This window comes from Podarcis raffonei, chromosome 10 (assembly GCF_027172205.1).
Source record: "Podarcis raffonei isolate rPodRaf1 chromosome 10, rPodRaf1.pri, whole genome shotgun sequence".
NCBI lineage: Eukaryota > Metazoa > Chordata > Lepidosauria > Squamata > Lacertidae > Podarcis > Podarcis raffonei.
The window spans coordinates 32450879-32471600 of record NC_070611.1 but is presented as its reverse complement, the minus strand read 5'-3'; the positions used below and the strand labels follow the sequence as shown (position 1 = coordinate 32471600).

The window sequence follows — 20722 nt, the reverse complement described above, 5'->3', positions numbered from 1 at the left end:
GTGTAAGTTTATCTTACTTCCCTGCTAAATGGTACACTTTCTTCAGATTAGTCACTGCTACTTTTGATTTGACAAAGCAAAAAGCAAAAAACCAAAACCTTGAACTGCAACACAGTGTCTTTCTGAAGTGCAAATGAATCTGTGACAAAACAGCATTTTTAAAAAATTACTACCTGCTGGATTTATGGTCAGTGGTTTTAAAGTGCATCTGGTCATTATTTCAAGGACTGAAACCAAGTGCTAAATGATACTCTAATATATTTATGAAACTGCTGATTTCATCCCTCCCAAGTCAGCCACTCGTAAGTAATGGCACTCTACTCAGTATTAAAATTTCAAATTTAGTAATTGACTTTATTAATAGACTTACACAGTGCAGGACCGTCACAAGCTGCTCCTACTAGAAGGGCTTTAGAGGATGACAGCTGCCTGTCATCCTCTCCCATCAACTAAGCACTGATTTATGTGCCAGACCATCATTAAGCCCACACATGCTAGATAAAAGGAATTTGTACCCTGTTATGGCTCAACCCAAACTGACCAGAATCTCTCTCGTTGATGCCACATGATGCCATAAATTCAACTGGAATATGTGAATCTACGGGCCTATGCTATGAGAGAAAATACTGACCTGCTTGTTAATACGAAGTTTCAGGAGGCATTAAAAAAGGTGTCATAATGCCTTCAGTGACTTTAGGCACATGGCCAAGTCTGCCAGAACTGGCATGTTATCCAACTTTCAGCCAATGCAATAGGCACTATAAGAAGATGGCAACACTGTCTGAAAGCTGTTAACTACCATTGTAAAATGAAACAGTGTTATTCAATACTCTTTCTATCTTAAATTCCCTTTAAATAAGCACATGACATGAAGCATTCAGAAAAAATCTATCAATCTATAACATGTGGTGTAGCATTTAAAAATCAAAACAGAGCATTCATTTTAAAAAAAAACTTCAAAAAGGTGCAAATGATTTAACTAATGCTTTCCAGGCTCACATAGGCAGGTCAGTACTATTATGTCTAGTTTTCCTAGAAGTACCGTCGTCACGTGGCAGTGCTTTCTGCAAGCTTGACATAGCAGCTGTTCTTTCAATGTCTATCACAGCATACAGCTCTGTGCGCCTGGTTGGAGTCTGTGGAAGTGGCGTGGTAGGAGTTTTTGGAGTCTGAGGGTTGTCAGAGTCACTGCCACCTTCCAAATCAACCTGTATATAATTGAGCTGCCTGTGTTCTGAACTTGGTCGCCTAATATCAAAGTTAAAGACTGTTGGAGTACAGTCCCGGCGTCTTGCATATTCCACTTTGTGAGCGCTTGATGGCACCGTCACATTCTCTGTATTGACATAATTATGCATGGGGTCTAAATTATTGTGATAGCCATTCAGAGACGGTGTCTTTGGTCCTAAACTGTCATCCTCCTCTTTACTTAGCTTGTGGGCTTCCCAAACTGGAGGCAAAGATGGCAGGTTTTCATAATTTAGCAATGCAGTTCTCCTCTGAGCTGAATTGTTGATATTCTGGGTATCAGAGGTACTGGATGATATCAGACGACCTCTCCTGAGTCCTGGGGCACCAGGGATAGACAACCTATTTACATTTTCATACGCTATTTTGTTACCAGAGGAAACTTCTTTGCGTTCGTCACTGTCGTACCCAGTGTCCCATTCACTGTTACTACTCGCGCTAGCTTGAGTACTGTTGGCACTAGTTTCAGTACTGTTTCCACCACCTTGAGTACTGTTCCCACTGGATTCAGTTTTTTCTTTTTCCATTAACTGCCTCTGGACAGGCGTTGGACCCAAAACAAATTTGACTCCTTCAGGTTCCAGTACAACCTGGGCATCTCTGTCATCTGGACAAGTTTCATCTTCCCTTGCCTTGCTTGTCTCTGCATTAGAAACCCTTCGCTCCAGAGGTGTACGCACACTTGGCCTGTTTTTTCTTTCCTCCTGTACACCTGTTGTATTCACATATGTATGGACCTGCAAAAGACAGAATAGCGTGTCAGCTGTGGGGTCACATGGCTACTTCACACATTGTCCAACTCCATTTTTCCTTATGAACACATTTTTCGGTCATATCCCAAAGGGGTAGGTACAAGGCAACATGAACTCAGTCCAGAAACCTGCTTCAGAGCACTTCTACCATAGAGAACAAGACTGGCAACAATTTCAATAGAGATTTATACTATCACAGCAATCATGAGAAAGCGGAAGAGAATTAAGACTGGGATATGACAACTGTGTAGTCAAATCCCAAATCACTTACTTGCTCCTCTGCTACAAGCAAGGGATGAGTTGACTCTTCGCCTACTGAAGGAAGACGGGCACTCCCTACGGAAGGGTGTCTGCTGGAGGGATGTGATGAAGCATCTCCATAGGAAGGATACCTTGGATACCCATTGGGTAGACTCTGGCCACTCAACCCAGGTGCTGATTAAAAAGAAAATCCAGTTACCCTATTGTATTGAATGGCACTCTTTTATTATTTGCTGTAACAACCAATTAGCATGCATGGATGCTTGGGAAATAACAGCAGATGTGGGTGAATTCACCTGCAATATTCATCATCTGAAATCGATGAGGTCTAAATCTTATGATGAATTTTAAGACACTTCAAATGAGAACATGGCAAGTGAGCTCAAGTGTCATATTCAACACTCAGAAAAAATAAACTTACTGGTAGGTGTGCGGGGTGTTCTTGGAACGTCCATATCTGTTTGATGTGGATTCCTTTCTACTACAGGCTCCTCAACCACATTTATACTATTATTCTGCATGATCTCTTGCAACATATTAAATAATTCTTCAGCACGAGCACACTTGAAGGCAAATATTCCTACAACAACATAGAATCTGTTAGATACCTTTAATGAATAAAGTAAGCTTCCAATATCAGATGTTGTACAGTCCATTTAAGCACATACCTGTTAATAAAAAAAGACCTATCAAACTAAATTATGTTAAACCCCTTTTATATATATTGAAAAGTTTTAAATTACTCATGATCACAGATTTAAACAAAAGGTAAAGTGGATAAAGCAACAATAACCAGAGAGAGAAAATTCAGGAAACAAAACTTTATTGGTAAGCAGTAGTCCCTGAAAGAGCACGGTTTTGCTGCAGCAAAATTGTATTTCAGATTTTCTGCTCGATATTTGTAACAAAATCAATATAAAATTCCTATACAAAGAGGTAAGAAGGATCTGACAAAGGGTACAAGTTTATGTGAAGGTTAAGGGAAGACGGAATATAAAACAGATTTGGGTGATACAGACAAAGCCAATTTGGTTTTGGTCTCAAGGATAGACACAGAAACAAAGTAGACAATACCATGGATTTTCCTCTAGTATTGTTCCACTTTGTCTTTTGACAGCAGAGGGAGCCCAACTTACCATCATCAGCAAAGAGAACCAGTGCAGTTGGCAGCTTTGGATTATTCTTCCATTGAAAGCATTAAGTTAAAGTTGACATTCTTGTTAACAAGTATGTGTTTTTGCTACTGCTGAGCTTTAGCTTATCTAACATATCAAAACTATTGTCCACTACTCTGTTTCAGCCAACACAATTAGGTGTGGTAGCAGACTGTAAAACCTGAAAATTTTAGCAAATTGGTTGTGTGTTAAGAGCAGGAGTACCTTGAGCAAAATTCAAATATAATAACAAAAAATTTCTAGACAGTATCTAATTGTGTCATGCACACTCTCAAATATTCATGTATTTAGTCATCAACTAAATTTGGCATCATCTCCACAGTTGTCTACCACTTGTGCTCAACAACTCATTTATGCTATAAAACCTATTCAGAGAATGCTTCAGACTAAATGGACTGTGATCCACAGTGCTACAAAAAGTCCATATTTTTCCAAGGTAGCTGCTAAATAAAATAATGAATACGCCAAAATTTGTCCACAACAGAAATGGAATCCTATTCTTAATGGGCTTTGAGTACAATTAGTGGTTCATGATCAATGTTAGCCATACTTAGCGTAGACCAGTGTTTCCCAAACTTGGGTCTCCAGCTGTTTTTGGACTACAACTCCCATCATCCCTAGGTAGCAGGACCTAGGTCAGGGATGTAGTCAGAAAACAGCTGGAGACCCAAGTCTGGGAAACAGTGAAGTAGACCTAGCAACATCAATAAAATTACCCAAGCCCATTTCAATGGTTCTGCTCTGACTATGAAACACTGGAAGCTCTTGTATTTTATTACAACAGCTTTTGAACTTTCTGTCTTCAGACAACTGACAATTCTTTCCCAACTGAACGTCTACTGACGAACCCTAAGCACTTGCCCTGAACATCTGCAGAGGCATGAACTAAACACAAGCCCTATAACTCATCCAACATTCTTCTGTGGTATAACTGGTACATAGTACACTCATCTAATTATATCCTTTAACATCTGTGAAACTGTGGGTGTATCCAACCCAGTTGTCCCACTAACATAAGGACTTCCACCTGGCAATGCAACTTTCTTTCCTTTTCCTCTCCCAAATCTGCTCCTGAGGGTTGGGACAACCCCCAAACAGATTTGGAGCACATATGGGAAAAGGAGCTGGAGCTCCATTGCAAAATGCAGAAGCCCTGGCACTAAAAGGTAAACTTTACTGGATACAAAGCATTGTTTTGAATATTGACTTTTGCATTTAGAAACATTTTTTAAAATCAAATTCCTCTTTGTCCCTGCATTTTAGGAAATGACTGGCAAGTTATTTTATAGGAAAGCCTACCCACCATTACTGATGCTCTCACTGAGGGACACCCAAAACACAGGTTTTACAGCAATGCTTTTGCTTAACTAACATAATAACCTGTTATATAGAAACAAGTTCCATTAATGCAACTTTCATCACAATCCTAAATATGCTTTATGGAACACAATACTACTTTGTATATTGGGGGGGGAGAGAATGTGACTTTTCCCAGTAGCAACCAGTAGTGTCATCTGAACCTCATTAGGAATCAGGGGGAACATAGGAAAACAGCCATAACTGAACTGATTGAGAAGATGCTTATTCCCCACAGCAATTCTTTATGTCTGTGTCAAGAGAAGCTGATCTAAAATGGCGAAATGCACTGAGTCTATGTACTTGTGACCATTTTCAGAATAGAATATAATTGTAAGATTTGTGGCATTCACTGTTATTTGTTAGCTATCCTCTTTTTTATGGAGGTCTGCTTTGCATTTTCAGAATTATGGTTCAACTGATACGACCTTTGAAAATGCTTTCATGGTCCACCAACTGGAGAGGACATTGTGAAGCTGTAGCTCATAACGTTTGGGTACCTTAAATATACACTGTTGGGAAATTAAATTGTTCTCCTTATGATTGCTATTAAATCGAGCAACACTTAACACCACAAATAAACACAGTCCCTCACACAGGTCGGAACACTGATGCTTACACAACAGGCTGGAGAGAAAAAGGATAATTTTTGGTAGTTACAGAAGACAAACCATATAAAGACACTTCATTCTGCCACATTTAGTAATACTTAATGAGGATTAAGTGGGGATCTAAAGCATTGTTAAACAGTTGTCTCCAAATACATATACTTGCTTTCAAACATTAACCAAGAATGGTTGAAGATTCTTCTGATAAATTTTAGTACAAACAAACCAACCCATCATGAGCAATAAAAATGGCACTGCACTTTTGCGGATTTACAAATGTTCCAATTTATATCACTCATCCATACCAAAGTTTTAGGGGAGAGGTTAGAGCTGAGATATGATTTACAAAAGGCAATTTATGTGAGTTCCAAAACTCAATCAAATCCACAAACAAGGCATGAAAGCAGCAACCCTCTCCTATTTCTCCCCAACAACTGAGCGTCTTTCAGTGTGGAGAAGAATAGCCAATGACACAACTAGCATCCATGAAGTGGTTCTTAAAAGCAATGTAAAACAATAGCCATCACCAAATATTATAGTATATGATTGTTGCTAGGATAAATGGGAAGGAAGAGAATCATAAGCATCTTGGAGGAAAGGTGGGATATAAATGTAAGATCTAAAAAGTTAAGCACCTTTGAAGAGGGATATTGTAAAGAGCTTTTTGGAATTCCCAGGCATACCAAGCCAATTGGATTATCTACATATTTGCCAAAGCACACCAAAGCTTTGAGAGTACTTCCTTCTTCAGAAGCCATACTGATTCTTCCTCAAATATGGTCTTCTATGGATTGTATCCAATGGTGCCCATGCATGGACTTCTGCTCACAAAACGAGCCTCCACCTTCCACTCCTCCCACCAGCATACTCCCATTTGCTTCAGAGACTTCCCCAACCCTCTGGAGCAGATTTGGGGGGCACGCAGGAGAGAGGAAATAAAAGTGAGGTCTGCTTGTGCAATGCTGGCTTCCACCCAGCATGTTTAATAAGTCTAGGTTTAATTATGCCTTCAACCAATTTACTTGGGATAGAGGTTTGGCTAATAAGCCTGTAATTTCCTGGCTGTCCATTGGTTCCCTTTTTAAAATGTGTGGCATTGGCTTCCTTCCACTTCTCTAGCAAGGAGGCCCATTTTTAGTGACAAGTTCTCTGCCTATTATTTTTAGATAATAATAATAATAATTAGATAATAATAAGATCATCAGTAATATCACATCTGACCTCTTTAAGAGGGTTGTTAATTTTTTGTCAAGTTTCCATATCTTGTCACCTCTATTTCCCTTCTAATCCCTCTTCCCAAAAAAGCCCTGATTCAGGTGTGGATATGTACTAAATAGCCAATAATGATATCAAACATCCATTAGCTTCTCTGCAATCTTGTTATACTCCATCAGTTAACCTTCTGTCCAACTGCTTTCCTGTATGTTGATATTCTATTATTGTAAGTAGTTTTGGAGGCCCTGAGGCACAAAGGTAGGCTATTAATATTTTAAAGTAAGCAAGCAATCTATCCAAGCTTTTGGCATAAGTGCTGCAATATATTCAGGGCTGCCCAGGAGGACTCCCCTGTGTGAGTGCCTGAGGGCCCTGCTCTTGCCACTTACCATCTGGCCTGGGGCGGGGCCTGGGGCCTCATAAGGACTGCTTGCTGCCTGCTGCCTGCTGCCCAGGAGGACTCCCCTGTGTGAGTGCCTGAGGGCCCTGCTCCTTCCTGCCACTTACCATCTGGCTTGGGGCGGGGCCTGAAGCCTCATAAGGACTGCGTGCTGCTTGCTGCCTGCTGCCCAGGAGGACTCCCCTGTGTGAGTGCCTGAGGGCCCTGCTCTTGCCACTTACCATCTGGCCGGGGGCGGGGCCTGGGGCCTCATAAGGACTGCTTGCTGCCTGCTGCCTGCTGCCCAGGAGGACTCCCCTGTGTGAGTGCCTGAGGGCCCTGCTCTTGCCACTTACCATCTGGCCCAGGGCAGGGCCTGACAGGCCTCACCAGGACAGTTGTTGCTGCCAGGGGGGCACAGAGTGTTTTTAGAGTGGTTTTAAAATGTTTTTAAATTTTTTCTTTTGGATTTTTTGTATGTGGCGGGTGGGGGTGGGATGGATGTTTGGTTGGGCTTGGGGAATTTTTTTTTTTTATTTTGATGTTTTTGTAATTTTTACATTTTTTTGTTTGTATTGTTTTATTGGTTTTGTTTGTTTGTTTAAGATCTTATTTTGTTCTTAGGGGGAGGGGTCAGGGCTGCCGGGGAGTGGGCCCCAGCCCACAAAATGGCTGGGGCATGTTCCACAGGGGGGGATGCACTGGGGCAGCCGATCTCAGTGATCACGGGTAGGAGGAGGAGTTACGCTAAGACTAGACCACGTCATTACAGAGGAGGCAGGTTTAGTCGTTGTCTGAGGACTATTCCTGCCTCCGGGTCTGGTTCTGACCGGATGGATACTAGAATCAGCAAGGGATACCCACATGACCTGAAGGTGCTGCTGTGCAATGCCAGGTCAATGATTCATAAGACCACTGCCATCCATGACTTGATCATGGATGGAGGACTTGACCTGGCATGTGTAACAGAGACTTGGTTGGATGAAGCAGATGGGCCTGTCCTTGCCGCTGCTTGTCCACCAGGTTTCTCTTACGCACAGCAACCCAGGTCATGTGGGCGGGGAGGGGGGGTTGCAGTGATTTTTAGGAAGTCATTAGTTTGCACCAGGCGTCCTGTTGGGAAGACCCAGTTTTCCGAGTGCATGTTCTGGAAGTTGGGCAATAGGGGCAGTACAGGATTCCTTTTGGTGTACCGACCTCCCCGCTGCACCAAGGATTCCCTGCCCGAGCTGCTTCAGGTCGTGGCGGATGTTCTCCTGGAGACACCTAGCTTGGTTGTCCTAGGGGATTTTAACATCCATGCCGACACGACCTTACAAGGGGCCGCTCGGGACTTCGTGGAAAGCATGGCCTCCATGGGGCTGTCCCTGAATAAGTCTGGCCCAACCCATAGCCGCGGACATGCCTTGGACCTGGTGTTTACCTCTATGGATGTTGGTGATCTGACACTAAGTAAAAGCGAAACGAAAGAAGTGCCATGGTCAGATCACTTCCTGGTGCAACTGGACTTCTCTGCGACCCATCCCCTCTGCAGGGAGGTGGGACCAATTCGGATGGTCCGCCCCCGCCACTTAATGGATCCAAATGGTTTCCAGAGAGTGGTAGGGGATGCTTTATCCCATGTTGATGGCCTTTCAGCTGATTCCCTGGTGGCCCGCTGGAATGTGGAGTTAACCAGGGCTATTGACTGTTTGGCTCCGAAGCGCCCTCTCCGATTGCATGGAGCCCGGACAGCCCCGTGGTTTTCCACGGATCTGAGGGCAATGAAACAATCGTTGAGACGGCTAGAGCGCCGGTGGCGGATAACTCATTCCGAATCTGACCGGACACAGGTTAGAGTTCAACGTCGAGCCTACCAAGTGGCGATAGCGACGGCGAAGAAGAATTTCTTCACCGCCTCTATTGCATCTGCAGAAAACAGCAGCAGGAGACTTTTTCAGGTGGTTCACAATTTAGCGGAACCACCTGCAACATCGGGGCCCAGTATGGGCCACATGTTCTCCTGCAATGATTTTGCAAAGTTTTTTGCAGATAAAATCGCTCAGATTCGGGAAGAAGTAGACTCCACCGTGGGAGCAGGGCCGGGGCGGGAGAGTGCTAGAGTTCTGTCTAGTCAAGTTGAGTGGGATCAATTCCAATCTGTTACCTCCGAGGATGTGGACAGGCTGCTTGGACGAGTGAAACCAACCACCTGTCTCCTGGATCCTTGCCCATCCTGGCTTATAAAAGCTAGCCGGGAAGGACTGGGCGATGGGCTTCGTGGGGTGGTGAATGCTTCCCTCCGTGAGGGAGCCTTCCCAGACCCGCTGAAAGAGGCGGTTATTAAACCGCTTCTTAAAAAACCATCTTTAGATGCAGCCACGATGGCCAACTATCGCCCAGTCTCAAATCTTCCATTCTTGGGCAAGGTGATTGAGCGAGCGGTTGCCGAACAACTCCAGGCACGCCTGGAAGAAGCGGACCATTTGGATCCCTTCCAGTCGGGGTTCAGGCCTCATCATGGGACTGAAACTGCCTTGGTCGCACTGGTTGATGATCTCCGGCGGGCTAGAGACAAAGGTGAGAGCTGTTTCCTAGTTCTGCTGGATCTCTCAGCGGCGTTTGATACCATCGACCATAACATCCTTCTGGACCGTCTTGAGGGGCTGGGAGCTGGGGGCACTGTCATACAGTGGTTCCGCTCCTTCCTCCTGGGCCGTGTTCAGAAAGTGGTGGTGGGGGATGAGTGTTCAGACCCCTGGGCTCTCACTTGTGGGGTGCCTCAGGGTTCTGTCCTCTCCCCCATGCTTTTCAACATTTACATGCAGCCGCTGGGAGAGATCATCAGGAGGTTTGGGCTGGGTGTTCATCAGTATGCGGATGATACCCAGCTCTACCTCTCTTTTAAATCAGAACCAGTGAGGGCGGTGAAGGTCCTGTGTGAGTGTCTGGAGGCGGTTGGAGGATGGATGGCGGCTAACAGATTGAGGTTGAATCCTGACAAGACAGAAGTACTGTTTTTGGGGGACAGGAGGCGGGCAGGTGTGGAGGATTCCCTGGTCCTGAATGGGGTAACTGTGCCCCTGAAGGACCAGGTGCGCAGCCTGGGAGTCATTTTGGACTCACAGCTGTCCATGGAGGCACAGGTCAAATCTGTGTCCAGGGCAGCTGTTTACCAGCTCCATCTGGTACGTAGGCTGAGACCCTATCTGCCTGCGGACTGTCTCGCCAGAGTGGTGCATGCTCTGGTTATCTCCCGCTTGGATTACTGCAATGCGCTCTACGTGGGGCTACCTTTGAAGGTGACTCGGAAACTACAACTAATCCAGAATGCAGCAGCTAGACTGGTGACTGGGGGCAGCCGCCGAGACCATATAACACTGGTCTTGAAAGACCTACATTGGCTCCCAGTACGTTTCCGAGCACAATTCAAAGTGTTGGTGCTGACCTTTAAAGCCCTAAACGGCCTCGGTCCAGTATACCTGAAGGAGCGTCTCCACCCCCATCATTCTGCCCGGACGCTGAGGTCCAGCGCCGAGGGCCTTCTGGCGGTTCCCTCATTGCGAGAAGCAAAGCTACAGGGAACCAGGCAGAGGGCCTTCTCGGTAGTGGCGCCTGCCCTGTGGAATGCCCTTCCAGCAGATGTCAAAGAGATAAACAACTACCTGACATTCAGAAGACATCTTAAGGCAGCCCTGTTCAGGGAAGTTTTTAACGTGTGATATTTTACTGTATTTTTGGTTTTTATGGAAGCCGCCCAGAGTGGCTGGGGAGGCCCAGCCAGATGGGCGGGGTATAAATAATAAATTATTATTATTATTATTATTATTATTCAGTATGCAATTGACTGATCTCTGACACACATGATTGTAATCCAATATCTTCCACCACCAGCACCCCCAAAAAAACCCCAACAAAAACAACCCGGTTTCTGTGCTTCTATGCTACAGGGGAAGTTGATTTAGAAAGTGAGGGGTATTTCAAAAGTATGGCAAGATGGTCAGCAGGTCAAAGTAAACTACAAAGCTAGTGCAATTTCCCTGAGTGAACCAAGTAGCTCCATTTTATACGAGTCAGCATATTCTCATAGACAGGTAAGATATGGGTCACTGCAGAGGTCTTAATAGCATATTGAAGTATTAAGTGATGATTGATCATTTTAAGGTTCCTACTTGGTGATCTGAATAAATCCTTTTCTGATTTCAGAAAGGTAGGAAGTACTAACCTGGATTTCATTAAAATGCAGGGGAGGGTTTTTGTCTGTCTGTTTGTTTTAATTCAGACCAACTGTTGTTCAAAATACAGGTGTTTAGTGACTACTCTCCCTTTCTCTTTTCTAGGTCTTCTATAGGAACAAGCAAAAAGCTATTATACATACCTGGTCCAGTTTGGCATCTTCGACCACTTTCAAATGAGAAGAGATTGGAATCGTAGCCATAACGGCGCAGACAGAGGTAATGCCATTTGACAGAATCCCGTTTACGGGTATACAAGATTAGTTCTGTGTCTGTAAGTTCCATTATACCAGAACCCAACTCATTACCGTCATCATCCACATTAATAACCTATAAAATAAAATGGATACTATATATTTAAAGCAAACATCAATTTATTAAGCCACAGTCATGTACCTTACCTAAATCTACTAAACAAATATTTGATACAAATATTTAAAACTATAAAATAAATCTATAAAACTAACAAATAAATTTGGCTTCCTGATATAATACAGTTCAAATGTATTTTATTTTCCTCTTAACATGGGGCCATGACTATGCAGGCCACATATATTTCCACCCTCCCTCTAGGCATTTCAAGACTGGCTATTAGTGGTGGTTAACTACAGTGGTGCCCCGCAAGACGAATGCCTCGCAAAACGAAAAACGCGCAAGACGAAAGGGTTTTTCGGTTTTTGCGTCGCTTCGCTAGACGATTTTCCCTATGGGCTTGCTTCGCAAGACGAAACGTCTTGCGAGTTTGTTTCCTTTGTTTCCTTGTTTTCTTAAAGCCGCTAATAGCCGTTAATAGCCGCTAATAGCCGTGCTTCGCAAGACGAAAAAACCGCAAGACCGAAGAGACTAGCGGAACGGATTAATTTCGTCTTGCGAGGCACAGCTAATAATGCTAAGAGATGTGAAGAGAGAAATCTAGGCTGTCTCTGTGATAATTACACAAGAGTCGGATACTATATGAACTACAAATACTATGGCTTAATTTATTTTTGAACAACCTATCTACTTAAAAAGCAAGTCCACCAAAAGAGAAAGAGAAAGAAAAATCCAAACATTTCCAAATTGCCCTACTGATTTCACATTTTCTGTCCCTAACCTGCCACCACATAATCTGAATTCTGTGCCCATTAAAGGTGACAAAACCCTACCTTGAATTTGTTTCGATGGTTATCAGGGACTGCTTCTTTATCTGGACAGCTACAACAGCTACCCATGACTTCTTTAGAAGACCATGTGATTGCTAAAACCAAGGTAAAAGAGAATGCATTTCAAAAAGAGAAATGAAAACAAACATGCAAATGGCATATAAATTGACTATATACCCAAAGCATTAAAGAAAATTGGCAGAAGAAAGACAATTGTACATCAATGGAGACAGACAGAATATAAGCATGTATTGTAGAAAAGTACTTTATAGGGTGAGCACCAACATGGCATGAGTGAGTACTCGTCCACTAGGGCAGTGGGATTCCCCGGTCCTCCTTTCCCCCTCCAGGCCCCACATCCCCCCAAATCTGCTCCAGGAGTAAACTGGAAGTCCTGTTGCATTAGTTCATTTTATGCAAGTGAGTGGACATAACTGGATCTTATTCACAATAAGATCCTGGAAGTCCTGCTCCTTGCCTTGCTGGTCTATTTCCACCTGGCTTGGGACCTCCAGCTACAAAAGTTGAGGCTGCTGAACAGACTTTTGGCCTGGGGATTTGTTTAGTATTTGTTGCTGTTACTGATATTGTTTTTTGTATTTCTTTTTAGATCTTATTATGATTTATGTGAATTGTTCGATTTGGTTGTGAACTTTTCAATGTGTTTTATTTACTACATTTGTAATTATGTATTTATTTTCATGTTTCGAGCCACCTTGAGCATGGTCTTTAACTATTCAGGCAAGTTCAGAAGGTGGTGAAGAGAAACATCTGGCCAAAGGTACATACACTCACCTAGATTTGGCCATTAATATTTCTAGCCTCTGGTACAGCATCAGTACTTCTGTCATACTTCAAAACATCATGTCGCCCTTCCACATAAATGAGTTACGACCTAAAAATCAAAGTTTTAAAAACAGTCTATTATAGAGGCTCAAGAAAGCTGTTTTGAATAAAAGTTGGTTCCGAAAGCAAAACAAATTAGATAAGTAATATTTGCAGAGAATAAGTGTGCACACATGTGCTGGCCATAACTCATTCTAAAAGGGGTAATTCATAAAAACACTATATTTTTTGCTGTTACAGTATTTTTACCACCATTCTGTTCTTTAACTGAAGATTGCTACTTAATCGAGAAACACAAATAACATAAAAGACAGCATAAGATATTGCAAAGATGTCTTCTGCTGGAGGGGTGTGTGGATCAATTATTACATTTACTTTTCAACAATTCCACCAGGTTTCTGGCTGACCGCTTGCAATGTCTACTAGAAAAGCATCCACGTGGCTAACTGAAGCAGCCAAATTATATACGTAGCTAGCACTGCATTAAAGGGAAAGGGGAGGTCTTTTGACATCACATAAAGCTTCAGAACTGCTCCAAACATCTATCAACTCCTCTCTTCCAGTTTTGAGCTAGATTCGCATACAGATTCTCTGAGTGTAACTGGGGACTGTTGCCTAGTCTTTTCCTGAAGCAAAGATCTTTCAGCTTCTTGCTTTCTCCTAGTATTTGTTCCCACTATCTTCTGAAAGTCAGCCTCTTACTATGCTTGTTCTGTATATTGCTATCTTAGAAGAACTACGTCTTCAAAGAATATACTACACATTGGTGCAGTATTATGTAGAAGTTCTTGTTCAAATGTGCAACTAGAGAACATCTCAGATGAGTCTCACATATAGCACTTGCAGTCACCACGTTGCAAAAGCAAATCAGGTCTGGTAAGTGACAGGAAACCATTGGTATGCTATCTTGGGCTCCATGGTGGAAGAAATGTGAGGCATAAATGTAAGAAAATAAATATTTAACCTCCCCCACCCCCATAAAAGGTCCTAATATGTACATTCTTTCCCATTAACACAAGGTAGTAATGATATAACAGGTCTACTTCTCTCAGAAACAGAATATAATGCACACACTTTAAAAAGAACAAATGCACCGACTACACGTTAACTTGTGTTGCAATATTACAAATATTCATTCTGTCAACATTACATATTTGGGGTGGGGCAAAAATGATTCCATTAAATGAAAGCCTTTTGATAACTAAAAAAAAATGGGTTAACATTGTGCAAATCCAGTGTAGGATCCAAAGCAATGGATTCAAATTTCAAGAAAGGAGATTCCAACTAAACATTTGGAAGAACTTTCTGATGGTAAGAGCTGATCGAGCATAGAACGGGCTACCTCAGAAAGTGGTGGACTCTGGCTCTTTCAATATTTTAAAACAGAGGTTGGATGGCCATCTGTCAAATATTCTTTAGCTGTGATTCCTCCATTGCAATGACTGGGCTATAGATGACCCTTGGGATCCCTTCCAACTCTACAATTCTGTGATTCTCAGGTTCCTTTGATGCTATCCTCCAAAAGAGATGAAAATATGTGTTGTGGTCACCAACAGTGGTTTACCAAAGCTCCATTCAACATTTTTGTTTCTGCTTCAGTGTCAAGTACTAAGCCCCACTCTTCATTTGTGCAATCTAGTCTGTTTCTATTTAAACAGATACTTGGGTCAGTTCTTTTCATGTTACGTAAATTAAAATCAAGTACTTCTGCTAAGGCTGTAGTAAACATAAATTAATTCAGCACAGATGGACCAAATTATCAAGATCAGAATCTGGCTCTTATTATGCAGCCACTGTTATAAGAAGGTTTTTTTTCTCACTCAAAAAGCTGTTTAATTATGTGTATTAAATAAAGCATTACTGTTTTCTAAAGTAAACATTCCCACTGGGCATTCCTTTCATCTTGCATAATTATATTGCATTGGGAAGACTCCATTTGTGTTCTGTAAGTTTACACACAGCTATTATTGCTTTTTTATACAGCTCACACATCTGATCCACAACTCTAGAGCAGTGTTTCCCAACTGGGGGGCCATATGGCCCCCTGGGGGGAGCAGAATAATCCAAGGGGGCCACAGGTGAACATTATGTAAATGGGTGGGGGGCACAGCAGGAGGCTAGGAGGTCACAGAGGGAAGTGAGAAGAAAAGAAAAAATATTTTTTAAAAAAGAAATCCTGATTGGCTGGCTATCTGCTTGGCCAATCACAAGCAGGTAAGGGGGCATCCCACCAGGAGGCAGCCTGCCTTTTCTTTTTGCCACCTGCATTTTCTTGGAGCAGTCCTGGTTTCTTTCCAGCAAGAGAGGGTGATTGCTGAGGCTCCCATTTTGCCCACTGCTTGTAGCTGCCACCAGCGCTGGGCCGGGTGGCAGCCTGGGCCTGACTCTGCAAGGCGCGGGGTGTAATCCACCCCAGCGCCTAGCAGATCAGGGCCTTCAGATGTTGCCAAGGGGAACAGCAAAGAACCTGCACAAGCAACGCTGACACCAAACCCTACATATAGTAAGTAAAATAGAAACATCGCCACCCGACCCCCCATCTCCCCCCCCTCTTTCTACCAGTAGGATGGGGGGGCCACAGGAAGGAAACATTTGGAAGGGAGCCATTATCAGAAAAAAATGGGAAACACTGCTCTAGAGCGCAGTCTTTCAAAACATCACAAACAGAAAAATATCTATGTCTCCTTTCTTTGTCACCAGAGTCTTCTTAAGGGAGTCACAAGAGGGTCCCATTTTCATTGCCAAACCTTACTTAAAGGTTTGGTGAAACAAAATGTTCAGCTTTATCTGTTGCAGAGCACACATAAATTATAGATTAACAATATGGGCAATAGTTACCATGGATTTAAAAAGCAAATGTTGCTTAATGTGAGTCAACCATTCAAAGAATATGCCTATGAAGTTTATCCTACGATAGGGTGCAAATATATTAGTCTGATCCTTGGATAATCAAGTTCTTAACTTTGAGTAATTCCTAGATGCATTGTTGCCTACCACAAATGCGGGGCAACAATATTTAGCCTTAATTGAAGAAAAGGCTGTGATTATTTATTTTGATAAACCTAAGCACAGATGATGGTAGAGAGCTGGCAACTGAATGTTTGGTTCCATTATACTGGTATAGGAAGGTATCCATTTTAAAATGCTGAACCCTGAATGGCAGTTCTGCAATCAAAATGCCTTTTTTTTTCTTTTAGAAATATATATGGAGTGCCGTCCTATTCACTCAGAACAAAAATAATTTGCATCGTTATTGGAGGAAACAAATATCCAGTGGCTAAAAAGGGAGAAACAAATCATGGGCATACTTCCTGGTTCTAGTCACTGAAACTAGGGATACCTAAACTAACAGAAGTGTCTGATTTAAAGAAACCTGCTGTCTTAAGCCAACTACATCTCACTAGATCAAAATCTAGCAGACAAGCTGTTAACCACCAATGCACTGAATACTGATTTTAAAGATTGTTTTGTTTCTCAGAGAGGGCCTGGCTCTTCAATCAAGACTTCCTCTTGTGGCTTATTTTGAGAGAAACAAGCCAGCATTCTAGCTTGTTTCACTCTGCCTTGGGAAAAGGAAGACCAGGGCAGGAGCAATTTGTCCAGCAGCACCCTTGGTCATTCATGGCAAGCCATAGTTTGGCTTCCTGTAACATGTGAACCAAGCCACTTTTTCATTCAAAGGCTAAGAAGGAATGCAGGAATTGAAGAAACTTACAAAGATAGTATTAGATTTGCCAGTTTTTAAAGACCTTTTTTTAACTAGAACTAGCAAAAACAAACAAGAACACACCACTTTAGTCAGTCTAAAGTTTTAATATACAATAAGTGACTATTATAATTTTCTTGTACTAGAATACAAAGGAGATGCTTAAACGTACAATGAATAAACTGAGAGAAGTCAACAAAATAAGGTATTTACTAAGATTCAGACTGAAGTGCCAAAGCTGCCTGTTTTCAGAACATGAAAGAGAGACTACATTCAGTTTCAAACTTTATGAACACATTCCTCAAATACCAGTAATATTAAAGGTCTCAGAAGAGGCAAGACCTTTTCCCCCAACCTTAACATCACAGTTTAATCCTTGGAACAGCTGATTAAAAAATGCCTGTAGTTTAGTTGAACTTGTCAGTTTGAGGAGAAAATCCAACATTCTGAAGGAGAAAAGCTGAAATCGTGAAACAGCTTTTACACTATTGATAAGTCTGAAACCTTTAGAAATCTCACTTCATGTTTGCTCCTTCAAATTCTAATATTTCTGCTGCAAGAACATACAGTAATTCTTAAAATGGTTATTTAACTCATTTTCACAAGGCCTGCACCATTTCATCATTTGAAATATTCCTTTGGTTAATATGGGTTACAAACTTCCGATCAGAATCACAGAATTGTAGAGTTGGAAGGGACCATAAGGATCATCTAGTCCAACCCCCCCCCAGTGTCCTTTCATATTGTCCAGCTTGAGTGCTAATATTTACAGGAGAACCCCTGTTAGGGTCCCCTACCCAATAAGATCGCTATGGTGGGGACTCATGGGTGGGCTTTATGGGTGTGATCCCACGCCTCTGCAATGGCATTCCCTCTAAACCATGTAGTATCATGACATTGTTCTCATTTTATCATCGGGTGAATACACACATCGGCAGGGGGAGGGGGGCTTTGAGAGAAGGTTCGGCTATTGCCATTTGGTTTGTATGTAATTTATGTTGGCTTGTTTTAATATAGTTAATTGATTTTAGTTTTAATTTTGTGTATTTCCCCCCTTGGACCTGCAGGTGAAGGGTGGTCTATAAATATGATAGATGATAGATAACTGCCTAGTCTATCTTTTTATCTCTATCTTTTGAATATATCATTTAGAAATAAAATAATTTAGGTAACAAAAAAGCCAGTAATATAAAAAATCCATATGACTAAATCTACAGTTCCTTTTGAGATAAGTGTTATCCGAAGATGGATTTGAATGTTCCTTGTCCCTGGAAAAGCCAAGTCATCAAAATCCAGAGGTTGGAGGTATCAATTATCTCTGCACTTACAAACTGCGTGTCACATACAGCAGTGAGTCGCTCATCACTATTCCTCAAAATCACAAATGTACTGTTTTTCATAGTACACTCCAAGTGCTTTGGCTCCTATGAAAATGAAGTAATTGGAAGCCTCACACAAGCTTCAACAGAATTGTAAATTGCTACACACCGCCCACATAGCTTTGAGTGCTTGAGTGTGTGTGATTAGGAGGGCTGATGCATGATCACACCAAATTCCTTCCCTTAACTCACAGATCAAAAACTTGCCCTCTCAACTACATTCTTCTTTAAACAGTCACTGTTACCCTGGTAACCCTATGCTGCTGACACAGGCAGCTGGTCCATTTAAAGTCAGCCCTAGCTGGCAACCAAAATGTTTGTTCAACCAGTTGGGAATAGTTTCTCTCAATTCCAGAGAAGTTGCTGCTTTGTACTTTTCAACGCCACCCCCATTTAAATGTTTTCATTTTGACACATTTTTTAAAAAATACAAACTTAAACTACTCCAATTATTTATACACTTTTTTATTCTTAGAAATACAAACTTACTGCAAAGCTTTAAAAACTTATGCTCAAATATAAGAGGGAAGGAGAAGGGAACCCATTTTAATTTTTTTAAGTACACATAGCGGAAGCCATCAGATTCTTTTGTCTTCCGCATAAATCTATAGTACAGATTGCTGTAAATATGAATGGAAGCCTTCTGCAAAAAATTATCTGAGTTCAAACCCCGTTTCATGAATTTCTGGTAGCCAAAAAATGTATTTTTCCTGAATCAAGATTATAGAAACACATTTCAGTTACTTTGTAAGTTATCTCATAGAATACAATTTGTCTGCTTTGACTTTTACTGGTAAAAAGATGGGGGAAATGCAGTCCAGATACCGAGGTCCTTTCTTAATAAAGAGAGGAATGAAATTACAAATCCTCCAACTGTCCCTGCCAGACAAATACAGATAATGAGCCAATTTTATTTCAAGTGCTCAAAGATGTCCAGTTCTGCCCATTCACCCTCCCAGTTTTTACTGCACTCTAGGCTTTACTTGATTAGGTAGAAGTAATTTCTTTTGCTAACCACTTAATTTTATTGCTGAGATAATCAAAAGGTACAAGGCCATAGCATGGGCTAACACTCCATGGCTCTGAAAAGAAGGATGGACAACTTCTTAAGTCTGTGAAGATCTCTCCATTAACAGTGGTAGAAACACCGGAGAAAATTTTAACAGTATTTTATGAGGTTAATATCAACTAAGCACTTGTGCGCCACCTGGAAAGCACACAATACAAATGCAAAGAACTTTACAACCTACAAGTAGGCATTGCCAAAGCATTCTGCTTTCTATTTACATGCTTTTTTTGAATATGAAATGTCTTAAGAGTATTTTTTGGGGGGGGGACCTTCCCACACCTATCAAGAGGTAATCTTTATGCTGAGAATTCTTATACTTTACAGTGCTTGCATACTAATCTTGACTGTCAAAGCAACCAATAATGAAAGCAAACAAGCAATAATCTCTACTGGGTGTGACTGAAACATGTAAACATCGGTACTGAGTCAAACAGGGTTTATTACTATTGCAGTACACAGAAAGAAGTAGTAGCAGACTTAAAATTGGGCCTTATGCCATTTACAATAATGCACACACAAAAGCCAGTCACCTGTTTTTTCTTGTCTCCTGTTCCTAAATCTGGCTGCACATCAGGGAGATCCTCTCCTCTTCCTTCTGGCAACCATGCCATATCCAACTCAAATCATTCTTACTTGCTTTTCTTATTAGTTTACTGGCAGTCAATACATTTTTCTGAATCAAAAAATTAAATACACAAACTGTTCAGGAAAAAGTATTTGCAAAGACAGAATACATGTCATTATGTTCCACTGTCCATTGCATTTCTCTTGCAATTGAAATTGCTTTCATGCTGCATACAGAGTTGTCTTAGGACACTGACACCTCAAGATAAAAGTAGTTGCCTGGTGGGGAGGGGAATATTTCTTGTTTGGATACTTCTAGAATCCAAAGAGATATTTAAGCTTAGGCTCTGTTGAACTTGAAAGGAGGACTAGTGTGTCATCCTAACAACAGTGTAAGATTCACAGAATTGGAAGCAGTTCTTTATTTTCACTGCTGGTGCCAGAATCCTCTCCTTGACAGAAATAGCATGCCAAAAGTACTTATTAAGGAGTAAGATAATCCAAGTTAGTTCCCATACGAATATTTTCTTGTAACCCCAAATTTGGGGTATTGTTGGCCAAAAGCAGCCTCTACAGAAACTAGTGAGTTAACCTTGTTGGACTGTGATGACACAAAAGCAGCTCCAACATGCTATCCTACCACTTGTCCAACACCTAGTACTACTTGGGAGAGACAAGGGGACGCTTCAAATACCTTGTAGACCTCCAATAAGCTTTCTTTTCCCTGTCTAGCCACAAAAGCATGCCAATCTTTGTTGTTTACATACAAAGTGGAATTCTGCCGGACACCCCTAGTTCTACAGAAAAA

At 41.8% G+C, this 20722-nt stretch overlaps 1 protein-coding gene across 3 annotated transcripts in view; it reads right to left on the bottom strand.

Annotated features, from left to right (window-relative positions):
• Positions 1-327: 327 nt before the first annotated feature.
• The window catches only part of FRS2 (fibroblast growth factor receptor substrate 2), a 34108-nt gene continuing 13713 nt past the window's right edge, over positions 328-20722 (bottom strand). The window contains exons 1-7 of one of the 3 annotated variants that reach the window (XM_053404806.1): positions 19881-19998; positions 13146-13245; positions 12354-12445; positions 11352-11538; positions 2683-2841; positions 2272-2435; positions 328-1985 (exon numbers count right to left, since the gene is read on the bottom strand). In XM_053404806.1, the coding sequence (XP_053260781.1) occupies positions 996-1985; positions 2272-2435; positions 2683-2841; positions 11352-11538; positions 12354-12419 (1566 nt within the window). In that variant the 5' untranslated portion in view covers positions 12420-12445; positions 13146-13245; positions 19881-19998 and the 3' untranslated portion in view covers positions 328-995. Of the gene's footprint in view, positions 1986-2271; positions 2436-2682; positions 2842-3397; positions 3444-11351; positions 11539-12353; positions 12446-13145; positions 13246-19880; positions 19999-20722 lie in introns of those variants that run through there. The other 2 variants (XM_053404805.1, XM_053404807.1) reach the window with 2 other exon arrangements.